The 21372-nt window shown below is 36.7% G+C and overlaps 1 protein-coding gene across 1 annotated transcript in view; it reads left to right on the forward strand.

The window, feature by feature from the left end:
• Positions 1 to 4425: 4425 nt before the first annotated feature.
• Positions 4426 to 21372, forward strand: part of Nrk (Nik related kinase) — an 81630-nt gene continuing 64683 nt past the window's right edge. Inside the window, 1 exon segment of the mRNA XM_051141859.1 lies at positions 4426 to 4545. Coding sequence (XP_050997816.1) covers positions 4426 to 4545 — 120 coding nt within the window.

The following is a 21372-nucleotide window of genomic DNA, read 5'->3' on the forward strand; positions in this document are numbered from 1 at the left end:
ATGGCTCACATCCCAGTGGAAATGTACAGATCCAAGAATATATGGGCAACACACATTTCACTTGATGGTATTTTAAAAGAGGTAAAGGAGGAATGTGGATAGAAGGCGTTGGGGGAGGGCTGAGTATGATCAAATGACATTAAATGGGATTCTCACAGAACTAATAAAAGTAAAACTAAAATCAACACTTTTAAATGTATGCATTCATAATAGATGTACTTCTAGTAACATGTATGTAAAATTAAGCTGTAGGAAATTGAGAGACCCATTTCTTTGCTTAAGGACATAATTTCTTCCAGAAAAGACAGAGGAAAAAAAAAAAAAACACATGGAGCGCTTAAGTGGCTAGAGCTTGGAAGGTTAGAAGGTGGCAGAAGATGAGAGGTGAGATGGTGGATAAAGAGAAGTGAGGATTTGGCATTGCATCTATAGAGATGAGAACCAGGCATGGTGTTTAACATTTACCTTATATTGTTCCCATCAGATGGGGATGCACGTTTCAACAGAACTTAACTGCTTGAGGATTCCCTAGGGATTAACCTCTACAGGATTTTCCACCTTGACGCCATACTGCTGCAATGACAGTAGAAGACCAAGACCAGCTTGAAGGCTTGGAGTGAAAGTCTAAAGATAGATTAGTTTTCCAAACTGCTATACAAATTCTACTGAGAGCAGAGATCCTGGTGTCCTGGTGTGTGTGTTTTTTATTTTGACTATATTCCTGGAGTGCCTCATAAAGTGAATTGCACAGGTCTGGAATAAAAGGACATCAGGGGTCAATAACAAGGGAAATTACCTGGTCCATTTTCTATCGTCTACATTTATATTTCCTTTTTATCTTCAATATTTAACAAAGACATTATACATATCTTAAAAGGGGGTGCATCCAGAAAAATCTATTTTAATCTCTTTGGAACAATTATGGTACATTATACACATGGTGCTTAGCGCATTTTCTACTGGAACTAAAAGGATGTGTGCAGAAGTGACCTCCTCTCAAATGGTACTTTATTGGGAACTATTGGAAGATGTACCTTGATGAAAAAGACTAATGACACCCTGCTAATCCATTACTAGAAATAGTTTAGCTTTTCAAAGTATACCACCTAAGTAACTTTCTATTCTGACAATTTAAAAAGGTGGTACTGTGAAGAGATAAATATTTCCAAAGGATGGAAATATTAGCCCTACTTTTTATTGCTCTCTCCTGAATGAGTCATTTAGGAAGCTTGAAAGAGTATGTTTTTTCTCAGGGTACTGTAGTTTGCTGTAGTGTTGTTGGCAGGGTCAAATAAGATGTTTTCAGGAGAGCTTCTTCATACCTTCAGGAAGATGTCTAGAACATGTACAAATATTTCCTGACTTGGAAAATTGGCAGCCATTAGAAAGAAAAACACATATAAGTTAGAACATACAAAAGTCCTTGCTTCCCTTCACCTTCTAGTCCTGCTCGCCAGCTTCTTAACTATCCTAAATTTTATTATGCTTTAAAAGAAAGTAAATGGTCCATAATACTAAACTCTAAAAGATTTAGTAATCTTTCAGCTGCTTTCCTTCTCACTCCCTCCTCCACTCTGTTTCTCTCTCCTTCCTCCCCCTCTCTTTCTCATTCCCCCTTTCTCTATTGATAACAGACTTGTCTTGGTTTCCTGGGTGCCTTTCCAGCCCCAAGCTCTTGCAATGTTACTATTAGTCAAAGATAGTCTGTGGGTGTATATGTGTGTCTGTGTGTTTGTATGTATGTATGTATGTTTTTTTATGTTTATGTATGCTTGTTTACTTTTAAACAACTTTAAACCATTTTGTACTTGGTAGATATATCTACTCCTCAGCTGTAGCAGCAGGAGAAATATTCAGCATGAACAAAAAGGTGCAAACTAGTGGAAGTGTAAAATAGAGTAATGGTATTTGTACAGTTCGAAGTCTGTGTTTACTCCAACCAGTGCATTGTGGAAACAGTTCGACCAATTTCCTCAACAAAACACTACTGCTTCTGAAAATACACAGAATTAAATGAGTATTTGAAGGAAATTATTAAAAATGTTTGTTGGCACCTGGTGTATATAGCCTTACTAGGATGGAACATAAATGCTTTATATTGTACCCAAAATGGTTTGGAAGGACTTCTCAGGCAAATTTAAAGGCCTACACTCAAGAAAAAGAGATGAGAGAAGAATAACTCACTGCCAGCTTCCTGCCCTGAGACCCTTCAGATGGAATGCTGTGATAGGAGGCCAGAACATTCCAGATAAACCTTCCCCCAAACCAATGACATGAGAATATGTGAAGTTGGGAGAGAGTTTATAGCAGTCTATTAAAATATGACCAATTAATCTGTACAAGATAATGCTTATAAAACAATAGCAAAATAACTATATCTATAATTTTGTTAAAGCTATTATAAGCCCGTTCAGACACTGTAAAATAGGACAATTTGTATTCTTTTAATTTTTAAAATTTTGAAATTATAATATGATTACAACAAGTCTTCCTTCCCTTTTCTCCTTGCACTCCCTCCCATAACCCTTGCCCTCTTTCAAACTCATGGCTTCCTTTTTCTTTGATTGTTGTTTTATGCGTGCGCGTGCGCACACACACACACACACACACACACACGTATATATATACATACATACATACACACACATTTCTAAAGATAACCTGCTCAGTCTGTATAATGTTACTTACTTGTATTTCGGTATTTTTGAAGGTAAAACACCTGCTTTTCTACAGGCAGAGTTTTTATGTAGCTATATTCAACTCCATAACTGCTAATGTCTGTGGGGTTGTATTGGTGTTTTGAATTATCTTTTATTTTTTTTTAAAGTGTTACACACTTGATAGAAGAGTGAAATTCAGATGAATGAGTTATTGCAGTAAAGACTTATTCCCTGAGGATGTATTTCTAGGTTTATAGGACGTGCCTTCTATTTGCACTGAAATATGCAGAATGAGAGGTAAACTAAATAACTTTGCTGATTCCTAATTCTTTTATTGAAAACCAGCCATAAGATCAAGGGCCAGATAACATACATCACTTTTTAAATGTTCTCTGTGGAAGCATTATGCCAAAACAAATTTGTTGGTTAATTGTCTTATTTTCTGCTTTTCCTTATTTAAATACTATCTTTCATGGCCTAGATGATCAGGGAGGTAGGAAAAAACAAAACAAAAACGCATGTATGGTTAAAGAAGACAGAGAAATGGAAGGATCTAGGGCCTTTAGAACTAGAGTTGCCAATTTGCCCCCCAAATGTTGAATATTCAATTAAATTTGATTCTCACTGAACAGAGAATGATTTTGAGTGCAAGTATGCCCTAAAGGTGTTTACTTCCACTACCAGCATGGTTGTTCCTCTGAAACTAGAATTTAGCTGAGAAAGTTCTTCGTCTACCTGCCAGCTTTATAAGGAAACAGATTTACCCAGTGATGTGCCAGGATATGTTGGGAAGGGTATCCTTTTCCGAGGAGTAGGGGGAGAGGGGGAAGAGTGAGGGAGGGTGGGACCAGGGGAAGAAGAGAGAGGGTGCTACAATTGGGATGTAAAATGAAAAAGAAAAAAGAAAAAGAAAACCTCAGAGATGAGAAATAATTTTGAAAGAAAAAAGAAAGAAAAGAAAGAAGGAGGGAAGGGAGGGAAGGAGGGAAGGGAGGGAGAGAAGGAGGGAAAAGACTGAGGGAAGGAGGCATGGAGGGAGGAGCCCTATCTTACCCACCTGCTAGGATATCATGAGGAATGCTGAATCAGCTTAACTAAAATTGCTGCCAGAGAGTGGGGAGGGTCACTCTTCTGGTCCTAAACCAGCTGCTTCTCCTCCCTGCCTCCAGCAAATGTTTTCTTGTGCTTCTTTGCTGGCAGCTGGCAGGATTCAGGTTCACTAAGTCCAGGTGAGTAATTCTTTCCTCACTGAAGGGCTGAGTAGAGCATAGGAGAGTTTTCACCTTGGCATGCTCAGGAGAACATTTGCCTGCTCATTCTCCTAGGCTTAAACACGCACTCAAAATCTGTCTTAAGTTTACTCTGTGGTTTTCTTCTTTCTTACTGTACAAGTAGACTGGCTCTGGACTGGTGAACTCATTGATCTTGGTCAAGCTTAATTGTACCTGACATGGGTCCAATCTCTTAGTTCTATTGCAACAAATATAAATCAATAATGTTGATTGGTCTTCTGCTGAAAGATCTCTATGACAGAGACCAGGCAGACTAGGCACAGAAAGACTAGTGTAGTTTGACACTCAACCGGATGCAGCCCGTTTCTTTGCATTGCGACAAATAACTCTTGGTCCACATATGGTACTGGGACCTTTAACTTAAAACATATATAAAATGCCATCAATTTGTATATAATATGGAATGGAGGTAAACTAGTAGCCAAGCTGCTTGATTCTAGCCATTATATCATGCCTTTCAAAATTCTATCAGCATGGTCAGAGATGCTTCCTCAAGTGTGACTGAGAGTCTCCAGAAAAATAGTGTACCTGCAGATCTTATGGAGATTTCAAAAGGAGGTCTGCAGTTGCTGTGGCATTGCTACTTACAGCAGGTGGGAATTGCTGAAACCCAGTAGGAAGAGAACAGAACCCTGGGCAGTGTCATTATCTCAGGAACATTTTCTGGTCCTTCTGCCACCACCAGTTCTCTTTTTTTTTTTTTTTTTTTTTTTTTTTTTTTTTTTGGTTTTTCGAGACAGGGTTTCTCTGTGTGTAGCCTTGGCCATCCTGGACTCACTTTGTAGACCAGGCTGGCCTCGAACTCACAGCGATCCGCCTGCTTCTGCCTCCCGAGTGCTGGGATTAAAGGCATGCGCCACCACGCCCGGCTTCAGTTCTCTTTCTAGTGGCTCATTAAAAAAAAATTAGTTCTTAATTTAAAAGTTGAGAGAGTTCATCAATGTAATATGTAGATGAAATAAATTTGATTTTCACAAAATAAAAATCAGAGTAGCCTTAATTGCTTACTATATTCTTTGTGGGAATTAAATCATTTACTTTTTTTTCCTTTTAAAGATTTATTTATTATTATGTATACAGTGCTCTGCCTGCTTGTGACACCTTCAGGCCAGAAGAGGGCATCAGATCACATTATAGATGGTTGTGAGCCACCATGTGGTTTCTGAGATTTGAACTCAGGACCTCCAGAATAGCAGTCAGTGCCTTTAACCTCCGAGCCATCTCTCCAGCCCATACTTTTTCATACTAACCCCATGAAGTAGTTTTATAAATGTTAATTGTTTTTTACTGTGTTGTTGTTGCGGTGGTGGTGATGGTGTGTGTGTGTGTGTGTGTGTGTGTGTGTGTGTGTGTGTGTGTTTGTGTGTGTGTGTGTGTTTGTTACCCAGGTGGAAATCAGAGGAAGGCCTGCTGGATTAGCTTCTCTCCTTCCACCAGGTGGGGACTGAATGAAATCCTTAGACTTGGCAGCACTGAGCCACTATTTCAGTCCTTTAAATGTTCTTCTTAGTTTCTCTACGAAACTGGGGGAGTAAAATGAAAGAACTCACCTAAAGCCATACAGTAAGTTGCTAAGCCAGGTTTGAAACAAGATTTCTTTGGCATACAGAATCCCTCACTTTTAGCTATGCAGTGTTAAAATTATCAGACACTTGTTAAATACAAAAGGGGAGCCTCTTCCTACTTGACAGGTGAGTGACAACACAAAAGGCAGGGTCTGCATTGGCCTCCCAGAAGGTGTTTATGATGAGGCTACCGTGTATACAACTCTCAGCCTCTGTACGAGTCTTTCCTTTTTAATTTTGGCAAGTCTCAAAGATCTGGGTCTTCCCAATAAAGATGAAGAATTAGAGAATTATCTTTTTTGGTCACTTGATGAAGGCAAATTACACGGTATATTTTATGGGAAACATGGAGAGCTATGTGAGAAATTACTTAGCTGTTTATCACATGCTTGTTCTGAATGGTCAATATTTAAGGATTAAATTTGTCACAAAGAACAAGCTTTTTTTCTAAAGAATCAATTTATAAATTTTATGTAAAACATTTTGACAGCAAAGTGTCTAGTGCATAATGTGTTTTGAAACGAACCAGAACAGAGTAGAAATAAATTAGACATGCTATTGCTATTGCACTATACAGGTTCAAAGGAAAAATAACTGTTTCATGAATTAAATTCTATGTTGCTAACAAAAATGAATGCAAACACTTATTTTGGCTCATCTTCCTATAATCAAATTTATTCTAGTCCCCCATGCCCCAGTGGGAGCACAGGCTTTGGTATCACACAGTTCTGCATTTAATTGAGTTTTATGGCTTCTTGAGTGGAATAGCCAGCAGGTGGGTCACTTACCCTCCTTTAGGCCCAGTTTTACAAAACAATGGGAACAAGGAAATTTACTATGTAGTGTAGTTGTCATTAGCCCTGAAAGAACTTGCAAAAGGTTTTAACCAATGCTATCACTGAGGATGGAGAAATCATCAAGGGATTTTTTTCCTTTAATACCAAGCTTATTTTAGAGCTACAGGCAACTAAAGAATGCTCAGAATGGGAGAAGTACTCTTCCCCAGGGAAGAGTACAGCAAACGCTTATCCAGTACTAAAGCCACCAAAACAAACATACAAGTAACAGTTTATAGACAGTACAGATTGTGTTTAAGACTCTGTGTGTCTGTGTGTGTATGCATATAACAACTAATGAAAAAATAAGTCATGAATTTGAGGAAGAGCAAGAGGGGTATATGGGAGGGAGGAGTTGGAGAGAGGAAAGGGAAAGAAGCAGTAATATAATTATATTGTTATCTCAAAAATAAAATAAAAAATGACCACTCTGAAAGCTAAAGTAGATGGGAAGAATCAAACTCTACTCCAGGTCAGAGTGGAAAGGACTCCCTAGACACTGTAGGTCTACTATTTAGAAATAAAACCTCAAGCCCTCAGCCGGGAAGGTCCATGCTTAAGGTCAATTAAGTAAGGATGTAAATCCTTGTGCTTTATAGAAAAACCATGTTCCCACCCTTTGCTAACTTACACTTATTCAAAGCAGCAGTGACTAAGTATCCTACTTCTTTTTAGAGAGCTAAAGGCAAAAAGTCTCTCTTTCCCCCTGCTTCTGTAAAAGACTGTCAATCATTAAAATTAGAATGCAGGCTGATAGTACTAGCTTTGGTTACTATGCCAGGGAAGCATATTTCTTGACCTATTAGGTCTGGTTTGAATGTTTCTCCGAGATCTTTTGAGTAATAGCGATGAGTAAACAAAATTAATCAATTTATGCAAGTTAATCTTACTGATATTCACCACAATTCAAAGATGAAAAAAAAGAATCATCTGTTTTTCCATCTTTCCTTTGATATGTTCCTTTGTTTTTTATCTTCTCCCCTGACCCATTTCTATTTAGATACTACCACTGCTTATAGCAGCGAAAAACGTTGACTGCCATGAATTTCTTCAGATTTTTTTTAGAAGAATCTGAAGATGTGGGAAGGAAATTTGTTCTTGGCTTTCTACAACCATTTTCCACCACGTTTATTTCCATATGTTATGTATTATTATGTAAAATTTTAGGTAATTTGTCCTAGGCTTATTCAGTGGTGATGATCATATGAAAGTAGGGTAGTCTGACCTGCCTTGTTTTAAAATATCTACTTACATTGCTAATGCCAGATGTGCCCAGGATTAGGCGGCAGTAGTAAGGGGAGAATGCATGATGTAAATGGACTATATTTCACTATTTCATTCTTGATTTGAACTAAGAAACTGAGCAGTGTTATAAGCAGAGTCAGTCACAGGCCTTGGATCCCTGCAGTGAAGTATTACACACAGTGTGTGTGTGTGTGTGTGTGTGTGTGTGTGTGTGTGTGTGTATACTGCACAAGTTCCTAAAGTGGAGTGCACACCAAAAATCCTCCAGAGGAATCATTTGCCCAAACTCATGCCCCCAAAGTCTACATGAAAATATTTCTGTTGGGAACTAATGCTCCATTACAGTTGAAATGTGAACTAAAACTCTCAAGGAGGGCATAATGATTTATCCAGAAGCTAGAAAGTTCAAACATCAGTTTTGAGAACATAGAGATTTGGCTCAATATGTTATGATTTGCTGGAAAGATAGACCAAAATTATTTCCCACAGAACAGCTTGCTGCATTCCTCCAAACTCGCATTATCAGACAGTCAGGCACTTTAGGTCTTCAGACCAGAAGTCACCTTTTCATGTGCATTTTAGAAATGAAGAAGTGCATTAAGCCACTGATTAACAGTTTAATGCATGAGATTAATTCTCGACTTAATCCCAAGGGAAATGAAGTCCATGGCAGGTAAATTATTTCTGATGCTTGTGTGAGAGTTAAGAGGGAGAATTTCGTAACAAGGAGACTTGCTCCCAAGAAAAGCAAAGCCAGATGTAGCACCTCTGTAAAAGGAAAGAGCCTTAAGGGGCTATGTGGGAGGGGTGGGGGATGAAGGCAAAATACACTTTGCCAGAGGTTATCCAATTGCCCTTGATGGAGGGAGCCTGGTTCTCTCACTCTTACAGGCTCCAGTCTCTTTACTTAGAGTGACCCTCCACTGACCCTAGTTCATTTAAATGCAAAGCAACAAAAAGAGAATGACTGAAGAACTTAATCCTACCCCTTAAGCTTGAGTACTAAACAGCTGATTGATCTGACCAATTCAGAGAAGAGACAACAAGCACTGTATATTCAAAGCAACTGTTTAAATTTATTTGTCAGTTCAGGGAAACAGACTGCATTAAGTCAAGGGAGAAACAACTTTCTCAATCTCTTTGCACACAGTATTTTATTTGCTTACCTGAACCTCATCTAGAGTTAGGAGGCCTTTTAGGTTTTCTGGTGGAAAGGAGAATGGACCTTTGGCTCATCTATCACGAGGTCTCTTTGACATAGTGAAAATTTGAAGTGGTCACATGCTAAGGACTTACGATGAAGGACAGAGAAGACAGCAGATAGGCATGTAGATTAGGTGGCTTTAAATGAGCTGATGAAGAGGAAATGGTAGGGTTGTGTTAGTGGAATTAAATAGAGTTGGCAGACTTCTGACATTGGTAACCATGGCTTTTTCCATCCCCTTTTAAATCTCCTTCCAATTATCAATGAAGCCTACTTGTCTAGATGTCTTCAGAGTACATATAATTCAGAGACTATGTTCACTTTAAAATGTGGTTTTGATTAATCCATTCTTGGATCATCCAGTTGGTTTTTGGTCAGTTAAGTTGAGCCTTGGACTTTAATACTTTTTCGTTTTCATATTTGGCCATGTAAAAGGACGATTAAAGCACATATCAAATCTAAGCAGCAGGATTTAAAGCAAGCCAGACTCATGAACTCTTGTTCTTACTCCTCCCTTCCGATGTTAGACATCTATTCCCTAAAGCATCACCAATGTTTTCAATTAAGGAAGCTAGTTTAAGTGGCATGTGGACCACTTTTTTAAGGGATGCCCAGAAGCCAGTGCTAAAGTCTTGGCAGATAATAAAGGCAAAATTAAAATCTAGTCACTTTGGATTTACTGGAATTCTGGTGAAACTTCTATGAAAACCCAAAATTTTAACAGCCAAAATGGTAAAGGAAGAGGAATACAGTGTCTTTCCTTTTTTTGTTTTTTGTTTTTTGTTGTGGGGTTTTTTAAAATACCCTGTTTAATACCCTGCTTGGGAATCTATCCTCCATCTAATAGAATTACAAGTAGGTATTCACTTGTGTTTCTGAACCTTCTCTTCTGGCTAAGTCTGAACATTTAGTGCCTATCCTTGTCATCCTTTCAGCTTTTAATTTATGACCTGTGGAGTGGTTACTTAGTAGATTCTACTTGAATATAGTAATCTCTTTTATGTTGTCATTCTCAAAGTCAGGCTACTGGATCACCAACCGCATCAGCTTCATCCAGAACCTTGTTAGAAATGCAGAAGTCTTGGTCCATTTTAGTAATATTGAGACAAACAGTTGGGATTGCCAACTGGGTGAAGCAGGAAGCTTGTTTTAACAGATGATGATTTCATTCTGGGCTAGCATCTAGTGGAGAGTCACTGCTGAAAAATATTTTTTAGTTGTACTCCATCTTTTAGGTTGCTATTTTTCCTTCCATTGTACGCATAGCCTTGAGTTAGAATCAGCTACTAAACAGAAGAAAAGCACATTCTTCTTGGAGTTTAAGGATCATTAGGCAAAATTTACCTAATCTCATTCCCAATCTCATGAATATGTGAAACACACATACTCAACCACACACACGCACGCGCGCGCGCGCGCGCACACACACACACACACACACGGGGGGGGGGGGGGGGGGAGACAGAGACCAGAGAGACTCAAACTAACATATGCAAAGATAGAGTTAGAAAACAAAATGTTTATCATCATTGAGATGTTCTAACATTTCACGAAAGGGAAAATGAATTGTCTTCTTTTTACTTTGAGAAATCAAAAGAAAACGATGAGCTAGGCAAAATTTCGCCCCTGGTCAAAGCATAAAAATTTCCAGGTTAAGTTCTTAGAACATATAGATTTGATGAAGAAATTTAAGACTTTCCTTCACAATAAAAATAAATTATAAAGCATGAAAGTATGTCTTTGGGCATGGATAAAAGCAAACACCCTGACTTTCCTGCTCCCACAAATCCCTAGAATTTTAGAAATACATGCAGCCCTGGTTTTGATTATAGAATTAGTTACTTTTCTCTGCATGGCATATGTATTCTGTTAGTGAATTGGAAACTTAAGCAATTTGTTCCTTACATCTTAATACACAGTCGAGTAGCATTTTGGGACAGTCTTCACAAAGTTCTTTCTTGGCAAGTTAGTGATGGCAGCTTAATGCACTGGTTTGGAGGAGTGTAGCAGCATTCTGCAGTAAATTTCTCTGTGATGATGGCTTAGAATGTACTAAATGTTTCTGCAGACCTTTCAGATCTGGAAACCTGGGCAGAGTTTTTTAGAAAGGGCAGAAGTTGACAGTGGTGATAGAAAAAGCTATAAGCTCTCACGGTAAGATTTACAAAGAGATAATTTGGAGATAATTTGAAGGCTTTTGTTATTTTCTTGTCAAATGTATTCATCCATCATTCCAGTCAACTTGTGACTTCATTTAAGAGTAAAGGTAATAAGAGAGAAAGAATGTTTGTTAAACCAAGTGTTTGGCTAAATTAATTCTTAGTTAGCTTACACTGGCTGAATATATCATTCAAGATGCATAACCTCAAGCTACTGATGAAGTTTTATATATTCCTAGCAAGAAACTGAGGCAATATTAACATCTGTAATCCACATGAATATAATATTTAGTTAATGAGCTTCAGATGAAACATATTCATTTGAGTCACAGAAACTACTAGCCCTTACATATTCTAGCATATGTCACTTACGTTTCTCCTAATATTCAACCAAGTTGACTGAATCTAGATTCACTATATACTGGTACATATATAATAATTTAAATGAATGTGCCATGTCATAAAGGTTCTTAAGTTCTCTCAGGGATTGGATTTCAGTACTTACAAGGAAACACTATATTCCAAAAATCTTGATATTTGAAAATATTTGCATGTAATAGCTTTGGACATGCACATACTAGTTGTTGAAGAATATTCATGGAATCAAAAATAACAGAAAAACATCAATGCTCACTATACTACAAGCTATTCTAATTTTGGTAAAAGAATGAGATAGAATAATCTCAGAAGTCATTGCTACAGTACTGTCTGTTTAGGAAAAGGAATAGGGAACATGGGACCACTTAAGTGATAAAAGACTCAATTTTCGTATACAAGGAATCAAATACACGTGGGATCAGTAAAGAAACTTAACTAATATAATTATGTAAACATATGGTGAAATGAAGTGTTACATAATGGTTGATAAGTTGATCTATGGAGTCAGATTTTTGATTCATGAATTGGCTCTGGCACTTGGCCATGAGCTACACTTTCCTCAACTGCAAAGTGGGTATAATGATATGACTTAGTCTATCAAGTAGTTGTGCGATGTAAGTGAGCTTATTTACATAGCAGTTTTAAGAACTAATGTATTATGTAATGAGCCACCAGAATGTTTGTTGTTGGCTTTGTTAGTTGAATCTAATGACTTTGATGCTGAAAAATTGGGGGACCATATAGCATCATATTAAACATACTAAAGGGACTTTAAGTGTTTATTTCCTTTCTAAAGCAGTCATTAGTTTGTTGTTCTATTCTAGTCTCTGGAAAATAGATCTTAAATTAGAGGACAGAAAAAGAAAGAGGATAATGGAGTACATTTGCAATGAATGCAGAGAGAGGGGCTATTAAAGAGTGAAAGAGACCAGCAATAGGAGAGCAGGGTGGTAGAGAGGGATGTGGGAAAAATAAGACAAAAGAATGTATGAAACTGCTATAATGAAACCAGTTACTTTGTATACTATCTTAAGCCAGTAATAAAAAGGAAAACTGTGTTGCTCTGTATCTTTGGTTGGTGTTTTAATCCTCTAAAAGTACAGGCAATTGGCTAAGAAGCAAAAGCTTCATACAGATCCTGTGTTTCTAAAAGCTCCTCATAGCCAGCTATCAAGCAGCTGGATGTAAACAACTGAAATATTCAATTCTTGCTGTTTGTCAGGGGGTTTGAAACAATTTATGATAGCAATATGTACAATATGAAGGTGAGACGTGAGAAACAAAAGTAGGAGAATAGAAAAATCATTCTAAGAATCTAAGATAATCATGAGCTAGAATATAATAGAACAGAATAGATAGATAGATAGGTAGATAGATAGATAGATAGATAGGTAGATAGATAGATAGATAGATAGATAGATAGATAGATAGGCAGGCAGGCAGGCAGGCAGGCAGGCAGGCAGGCTGGCAGGCAGGCAGGCTTTCTGGCATTCTAAGGGAACAGATGAATAGCTTCAATCAGGCATCAGCAAATGATGGTGATACATTCTAAGAGAAAAGCCTTTAGTGAACAGCTTCCATGTTAGAACTTCACATATTCTATATGCTAGAACTCCAAGGTTAGAACTTCCATGATTTATACATACATATGCACAGACACACGCACACACACACACACCTTAGCGATATTATAATTTTATGAGGCCACTTTCATATATGCCATCGAACATTGGCAAAAGCAGCATTATACAGCAGATTAAAACACTGATGACATATCAATTTACAGAAAACTGCTGTTTCTTCAGAAAAAAAGAGCTAATTGCTTTTAGTGAAATTTTTATTAATTAAGCCCAATCAGAAGGATTTGTGATTGGCTGGGCGTACGTGTTTTATTACACAAATAACTTAACAAAACTAGTAGAACTACAGCAAAGTAAGTTTAAAAACTACTTCCAGGTATTTGCGGATATCCAGGCACACATTACCCAGGCACATATTTAGCTGCATATTATCAATAGACAAGACTGACATTTCAAAATATGTGAACAAGCCACATTCTTGGTGCTACCTACCTCATCCCCCACCTCTACTGCTTGTACGCCTCTCCTCTCTCTCTTCTCCTGTCTTTTTTGTTTGTCCCTATTGCTCCTGTTTGTTAGGCAAGCCCTTTGTCTCTTCTCCCTTCCCCTCTTCTCCTCTCTGCTCCTCACCATCAAATGAACTCTGACATATTAGAAAGCTTTCAACAAATACGGGACAAGAAAATGTTTTTGACTGTCCCTCTATTAAGCTAAAGATTTAGTATAACAGAAAATTCGATTAACTAATAAATCCATTATCAGAACTGCAATATTGTAACGCATGTGTATGTATATAATATGTGGTACTGGTGAGACAATTACATGTATTTCTTAAAACTCATAAAAATGTACACTAACATGGGCAAAATTTATGAATGTAGATTATCCTTTAATAAGCTTATCCAGATTATAACTCAGTAATCTTTTACAATTATTTTGCATCATGGAGCAAGGCATGTGACATACATATGTAATCCCAGTACTTGGGTGGTAAAGGCAGGAAGATAAGGGGTTAAAGGACAGTAAGTTACAGGAGATCTTGCAGAAGAGTCAGACAACTGGGGGATTTGCTGTGAGATATTATCTTCTCTATATGACAGGGAAATTGTATCTATGAAAGCTCACTGATACAGTTGCCTAAACTAGAACTGAAATATGATAATTCCAGTTGACATATCAATATAGATGGGGAAACCATACAATGCCCGAGTCCTAGAGCTACAGACAATTAATGGCTACTGACAGAGGAAGAGGGAGAGCCATTCTTCTCCAGGGACAAGTCCCTGTGTAGGTTATCCAATTGCAGTTGTCTGCCTTAATCATATGTGCATACAAGCGACGCTAAAAGGGTTAAACTGGCTATAATTATAAACTCATTTGTGCATATATATTTATGTAACAAAAATAAAGAATAAAAGATCACAAATTTTTAGGAAGAGGTGTGAGAACACAGAAGGAGTTGGAGGGAAAAGATGGAGGAGAAATGATTTACTCATATATGAAGTTCTGAAAAATTAAAGAAAATACAAAAATGAATACATGAGACAGATGTATAGATGAGTTAAGGGTAGACAATCAAAATGCTAAAAATGTAAACATGTAAGACCAATCATGATAGCAGTCACATCCTTTCTCGGGTAACAAACAAGAAAGCTTGGAAAGTGCATTGCTTAGGCCTAGGAGTTTAAGGCCCTCTTGGATGGCGTAGAAAGACCTACTTCACAAAAATAAGAGATAAAAATTGATAGGGAAAACAATTGACACTGAGATCCCACAAGCATAGTTTAATGTTTGGCCGGTAACATACCTTGTCCACGTGACATCATTGAGGTTACTTTTGTTTTCTGTAGTTTGTTTACATGTGTATAAACTGAAGGGGTTGGGTTAGAATCTCATTAAGCTAAGGCAGTTCTCTGTTGAAGTGAAATGATTTGCAGGGTGATGGGGGGACTAGAACTGTTTAAGTTTCAGAAAGTAAATCATCTGTCACAAAACAGGTGGAATGGATAATGTCATGTGAAATTTGAGAAACATCTGTTTGCCTATAACAGTGACTGGGTCAAGATGGAGCCACCTGGTGAAGATGATGTATCAGGTTGCAAAAATTAGAATCGCATTGACCCAGGACAATTTGAGCAGTGAGGGAAAAAAAAGCTTTATCAGTTTTATAGTTATAAAGGCTGTTTTATTTCATTTCTGGTGATTTGTTCTAATGCTAGTAGGGAAAGAAGAGAAGTGAATCAATGAGAAGCACCCATCATTTTGAGGATTCGGCTCAGAAGAATAGATTGTAGCTAAGATGAATAAGCACTGTCTTCTGAATCTGAATCTTTTACTTTCTTGCTTTTCTACATTGGCTTGCTCAAATGGGTCTTTTTCATATAGGCAAAGGAGAAAACCCTGTGTCATTGATTCCATCAGTGCAAAATGTGAATGATTAATACATTTTTGTAATTTTCTTAATTATGTTTTACAGACCTGAATTTATCTTCCTAAGAATAACACAAGCATACACAAAATACAAATCGTGGTTTAAAAATTATGATTATGAAAGGGAAATAATAAGAACTAAGGCCAAGGAGATTCTCTGTTGAACTTGGATGCCCTTGATATATACAAGGAGTACCTATAAGTACCTTTCAGAAAAGCCTTTCCAGTGCTGAGTACACTTATTTCAGTGACTTTACAAATCGTTTTATATAGCCAATCCCATATATTTTAAAGTGCTTTGGTATCTTCTGCTTTACTATGTTCACTTAGGGACACACAAGCAAAACAATTTGTACCACAATCTGTAGTATTTCTGTGGACATGTGGCACAATGCATTTAAGTTTTGAGGGGAAGACCAATGGTTGGGGATCCCTTTTCATACAGAAAGTAAAAATAGTTGATGGTAATTTTGAAATACTTCTTGCTCTTGAGTCAAGTCCTTGACTTGATTTCTCTTTGAGGCTCAAGCTTACTACTTTGCATTGAATGAAGTAGTTCTGAGTGGTTTTTCAAGGATTAGTGCTTACTATGTGACAAGCACAAGGCTACTTTTTCTATTTATTTTTTTCTTTCTAATTTCTAAAACAGCCCTCTATGGAAGAGTTAACTCCTGTTTCACCGACAAGGTAACCAATAAAGAGGAAATCAAAACGTTTGCATTTCCTAATGACCAATAATTTTGAGTTCTTTTTCACGGGCATATTGACCTCTTGTGTATCTTACTTCAATAATATACTGAAATGTTTTGTCAATGCAAGTGCCTGAGAAGATGCATAACTATCTTCTCGTCGTCTGTGAATTGTCTTTACACTTTAGTTTTTGAGACGCACTATGTAGCCAGAGATATACCTGAACTTTGAATCCTTTTGCCTCTTTCTCCGCAGCCTTATAGCCTAGTGTTTATAAGTTTAATTTATGTTTATCTTACTTCTTTGGTCTTTGAAGGTCATAGTTAAAAAACAAACTTTCTTCTACTGTATTTTTAGCTTTTCTTTTGTGTTTAGGTAGTTCATTTTGAGATACTGTCTGTATAGGGTAGAAAGAAGTGGAATTACATTTTTGTATTTTTTTAAAAATATTTTGACCATTTCCATTGTCTTCTTCTGCTGCTGTTGTTAAAAAAAAACCACTGTTAAGCATAAAGATTTTAAACTTATTTTGTGTAATTGTTAGTGCTAGTAATTATGCTTGATATGGATTTGGTTTAGACATTTGGCATCCATACAAAATGAGATAATAACATACAAAGTGGGCTTACTTGCTGTCAAATAATTGTCAAAAGAATTTTATACTCAAGAAAGTGGCTTTTAACACTGAATATAAATATGGCCAGATGTGGTCATTGACACTTGGAATACTACTATTTGAAGGCTAAGGCAGTGTGGCTGTCAGAATGAAGCTATCATAGTTAGTTTCAGGCTAGCTTGAGCCATGTACTGAAACTCTGTCTCAAAACAAACAAAACAAAACAAGACAAAACCTCACCAGCAACAACCAGAAAGAAAATGTAATTGAGTCTTTGTTAAAATAAATTATTTTTTCTCTACAGCTGTTTAACTGAGAATTTGGATTTAATCAGGAGCTAGTTTAGAAAAATATATAAATGTCATCTTTGGTGTCTTCTTTAAAATCCAAGATTTTCTCGCTGATTAGCCACTAAAATTTCAGACAGGAAAAGAAAAGGAAGCCAGATAATTACCCTGCACTAATTAAACCTAATCATAAGACATCTCACAAAACAAGTACAGGAAAGTCGTCACCTGTATGTAAAAGGAAGAGAAAGTATATTTTAAAATCTCAGACATACTTTCTTCTTCATGATTTTCCTTTGACTGAGATTTTCTAAAGATGTATTTCCAAAAATAGCAATGAATGACAATATTTTGGTACCAGGATATGGATCATTTGATGTACAAACAAACTATATGGAGAAAAGTTTGGCTCCAAAATGGATATATCTGTGACTTTAACTTTCCTAAGCCAACACTTATGATGAACACAATTAGAGGCAGATGTGATAACCAGGGTATGGAGTGCTATATTTATGGTGTCTTTAATGCTTTTCAGCAAATTTGTTAAGCTAATTTCTAGTAAGCCATATATTTGTGGCAAGTGCCACTATATAGTACCTAGCAAGCTTATACTTTGTGTTTAAGCCTACTGTATGGTGAATAGTTTTTTTTTTAAAGTAAAGAATCTTACCATTAAAAATACCCCATTCATTTTTGGGATAGGCCCTGGGAGGGATTAATATTGTTAGTTGCTAGACAAGGAAAATTAGGAACTTCGTGGAATGGTATAATAGAGAACTTCTATGAAATTTCAGCCAAATCATTGCAAAAAAAAATCATGAAAAAGGTATCACTGTGAAGACACCAGATATTATTATAAGGATGCTAAAGTTACAAAAGTTAAGGGGTATTGGTTTTATTGACTGCTATTGGGGGGAAAGAGTTCAGTTGCAGCACCCTCTATTCAGACACGCAACACTTCAGACTCGAGTTAATTGAGCAAACATACATACACATGCCACTTTCAAAATTAGAGTTTTTTAAAAATGTTTTATTAATTTATTCATATTACATCTCAATTGTTATTCCATCTCTTGTATCCTCCCATTCCTCCCTCCCTCCCACTTTCCCATTATTCCCCTCCCCTATGACTGTGACTGAGGGGGACATCCTCCCCCTGTATATGCTCATAGGGTATCAAGTCTCTTCTTGGTAGCCTGCTATCCTTCCTCTGAGTGCCACCAGGCCTCCCCATCCAGGGGACGTGGTCTGTTTAGTTAAACTACTTCATACTTTTAAGTAAACCTATATCATTTTTATCGGCTTCTTGTAGTTGTAGCAGCAGCCAAGGCCTTCTCAGTACCAGAAACGGTCTTCAAAGTGAACATTGGACGCTTTCTCCTCTTAGTGTAGCACCTACGAACATTCTTAGAATGATTCTGTCAGTTCAGTTATTTTAGCCAGTATCACATTCTTCACCTTTAATGGTAATTGGCTGAGGTGAACTCTATTCAGGAAAGTCTCACTTTTTACATTTTTTTTTTCTGGTGAAGGACAGTGCCTTGCAATCTCAGACTTCTATCTGGGTGACTTTACTTTTGGGCCTGACTTTTTTCACAGTGTTATTTCTCACCATCGTATTTAGTAATGTATATGAATTATATAAACAAGACCTATGTGAAAGCATTTGCTAGTCACTTTTACTGTTGAAGTCAATTTGGTCATGAATACATAGGCCATTTTTTGCAAGAAGATGATCTTTTAAGGTTTCCCTCATACACAGGCTGAATGCACGTGTCATTTGTGTGGAGATGTAAATATGTATTTTAAATATTTTCTATATTATTGCCATTCTATTAAGATTATATACTTCAGAGATAGTGTGAATTTAATTTATTCATTGAAGGAGAGAACATACAATTATCAATACAATAGGAAAGATCCCACCATTCTCAGTGTTAGTTAATAATCAGAAATCTAAATAAAATGCAAAAAAATATCATTTAGCATATAGTACAGAATATCATATTTAGTAACCTCGTAAACCTGGAGGAGACCTTGAGACTTCTACAGGCCATGGTCCAGTTATGACTTGGCAGTTTTGCAAATTAAGTCAGTCTGTTTCTTAGAGAAATTCTCAGGTACTTGAACTTCAAGTTCCTAGATCCTTTAAAATTAAAATAAAATATTGACATGGAATATCTGAAACCATCCTGTGCAACAGTTATACAAAGACATCAAAGGCTTAGAGAAAAATCACCATTTGTTTTACCTGGTGGCAGAGACAATTTTAATGTTCAAAGTGTGCAAATTAAATGAACATAAATGTATAAAGTGAGGCACACATATATTTATATTTATATTTTCTTAAGTTTTCGATTGTGAGCCTAGCCTTTAACAGCTAAGTCTTCTCTTCAGCCAATGAATAAATGTGCTACCTCAAGTTGGTGGTTAAGCTCGCTAAAATAAAACAATTAGTTTCTGGTTGACTTTCTATAAAAGAAGACTTGGTCGGGACAGAATTAATTTAGTAGAATAAAATTGAGTCATTTAGAGAATCTAGATTTTTGCTAAAAATAGTAGATAAACTTGGAAGCAAAAGAGCCACTTCCATAGGTTTCCTGGCTGTCCACTTTACTCCTCTCTTTTTCCTTTTTTCCCCTCTCTGCATCCCTTTCTCCCAATTCTATTCGACAATTGAAGAGTCCTAAATTTGCCAAGTCAGAGGCCCCTTCCCTTTCTTAGAGAGCACTCTGTTTCTCCTGAGATGTTTTCCGGCCGCCTCCTCACCTCCCGTCTTGAAATTGCTTGTTGTCTTCCTTTGCAGCTGCATAAGGAAACATTTTTCCAAGGGTTCTACTAAAGCAAGGTAACAATACAACAATGTATCTAAGTCATTGCCTCGGACTGTGGGATGAGAGTAGGGATGTAGAGACACTGTCTGAGAAGATTTATTTTTGCCAGAAAAGAGTCATTAAGGAGGCCCTTGAGCTCCGTTTTTCAGCTATTTCCCCATGAAGGATGTAGATGTCCTTCAACTTGTCATAGTTCACAATGAAATAAAGGTACACAGTACATGACAGGAAGAACAAGCTCTAAACTGCAATGCTGACAGTGACTCATGACTCTGATGCCAACAGAGACCCTTGGAGACAAAATACTTCCATGTTAAACCCCAGATGGAGAGTTAGTTTGTTTGGTTGTTTGTTTTTAATTGTCCCCTTGAAGTAGAAATACTGCAGCATGTTCCAGTAGTTCTTAAGGTATACAGCAAATGCTTAAGCTCACACAAGTGATGAAACTTGATGCATTGCAGTTTGTGTGAAAGCTGTAATTTGTCCCAGAATCTAATGGGTTTGGTATATTAATAAGAAATAATCAGAGTACTGAAGTAAAATTATCCACACTAACTTTGCCACCTTTCTTTGTAAGGCTCTAGCTCCATTTCTGTATCTGGTGAAGATTTGTTTAAGGAGGAAAATAATTGGGCTTGCAGCCTTATCAGCATGCCTGTGGCAAAATCTATGGTATTGCAGGGGTGGGGAGGCAGTCCATGAAAAAAAAAACACTAGTCGTATTTCCCCCAAAAAAGTTAGTCTCAAAGAATTCTTAGCTTTGTGAGTATTCTAGGTGTTTCAGCTTTATAACAATGACAGTCAGGTGCATTTATTTATTTATTTATTTTAAGAAAAACTCAGAAGGTATTGTTGTGAAGTCTCAAGTGGATTTGCTTTCTTGGTTCACATGTATTTCTGTAAGAAATAAGAGGCTTAAATTGTAGATAAATTTTAATGTTTATTGTTTGAACATTAATATATAAAAATTTGTTTGCTTGCAAAGGAATGGAGAGTATGTCCTAATAAGGGTCGTTAAATTAGTAAAGTTACAAGGAGATACTAATGCAGTATATCCAGCGTTACAATGAAAGTCTTTTTTATAGATGAAGTTGAAAGAATTGCTAAGGATAGAATTAGGACATGTGATCTCTTTGAACTGTGATGTATTCTGCTACTAACAAGTAAAGAATAACCATTATTTTCAGGCACATAGAAACTTTGAAAACCAGATTATGTGCTTAAGTATAAAGAAAATATTACATTTCATGGACTCCATACTGTACAGAACACACTCTGGTTAAATTCAATAATATTTAGAAGGCAATGATAAAATGCAACAATATCTTTATGATGTATTCAGTAATGAAACACATGCCTGTGTCTATAATTTGGAGGCAAATGACTACTTGAATATAAACTCAAAAGCACTTTACCTGAGATGCTTATCTAATCCAATATTACTTTTTGTTTGTGACATTTAATGCATATCAAATAATAACAAATTCACAGCATAACTCAGAAATATTTGCCAAAGGCCTGGATAAAGTATTACTAAATCAGTTATAATTTACTTACATTTACCTTTCTTAATATACTTGTAAAAATGGTTTTATT

Source organism: Acomys russatus, chromosome X, assembly GCF_903995435.1.
Source record: "Acomys russatus chromosome X, mAcoRus1.1, whole genome shotgun sequence".
Classification (NCBI taxonomy): Eukaryota; Metazoa; Chordata; class Mammalia; order Rodentia; family Muridae; genus Acomys; species Acomys russatus.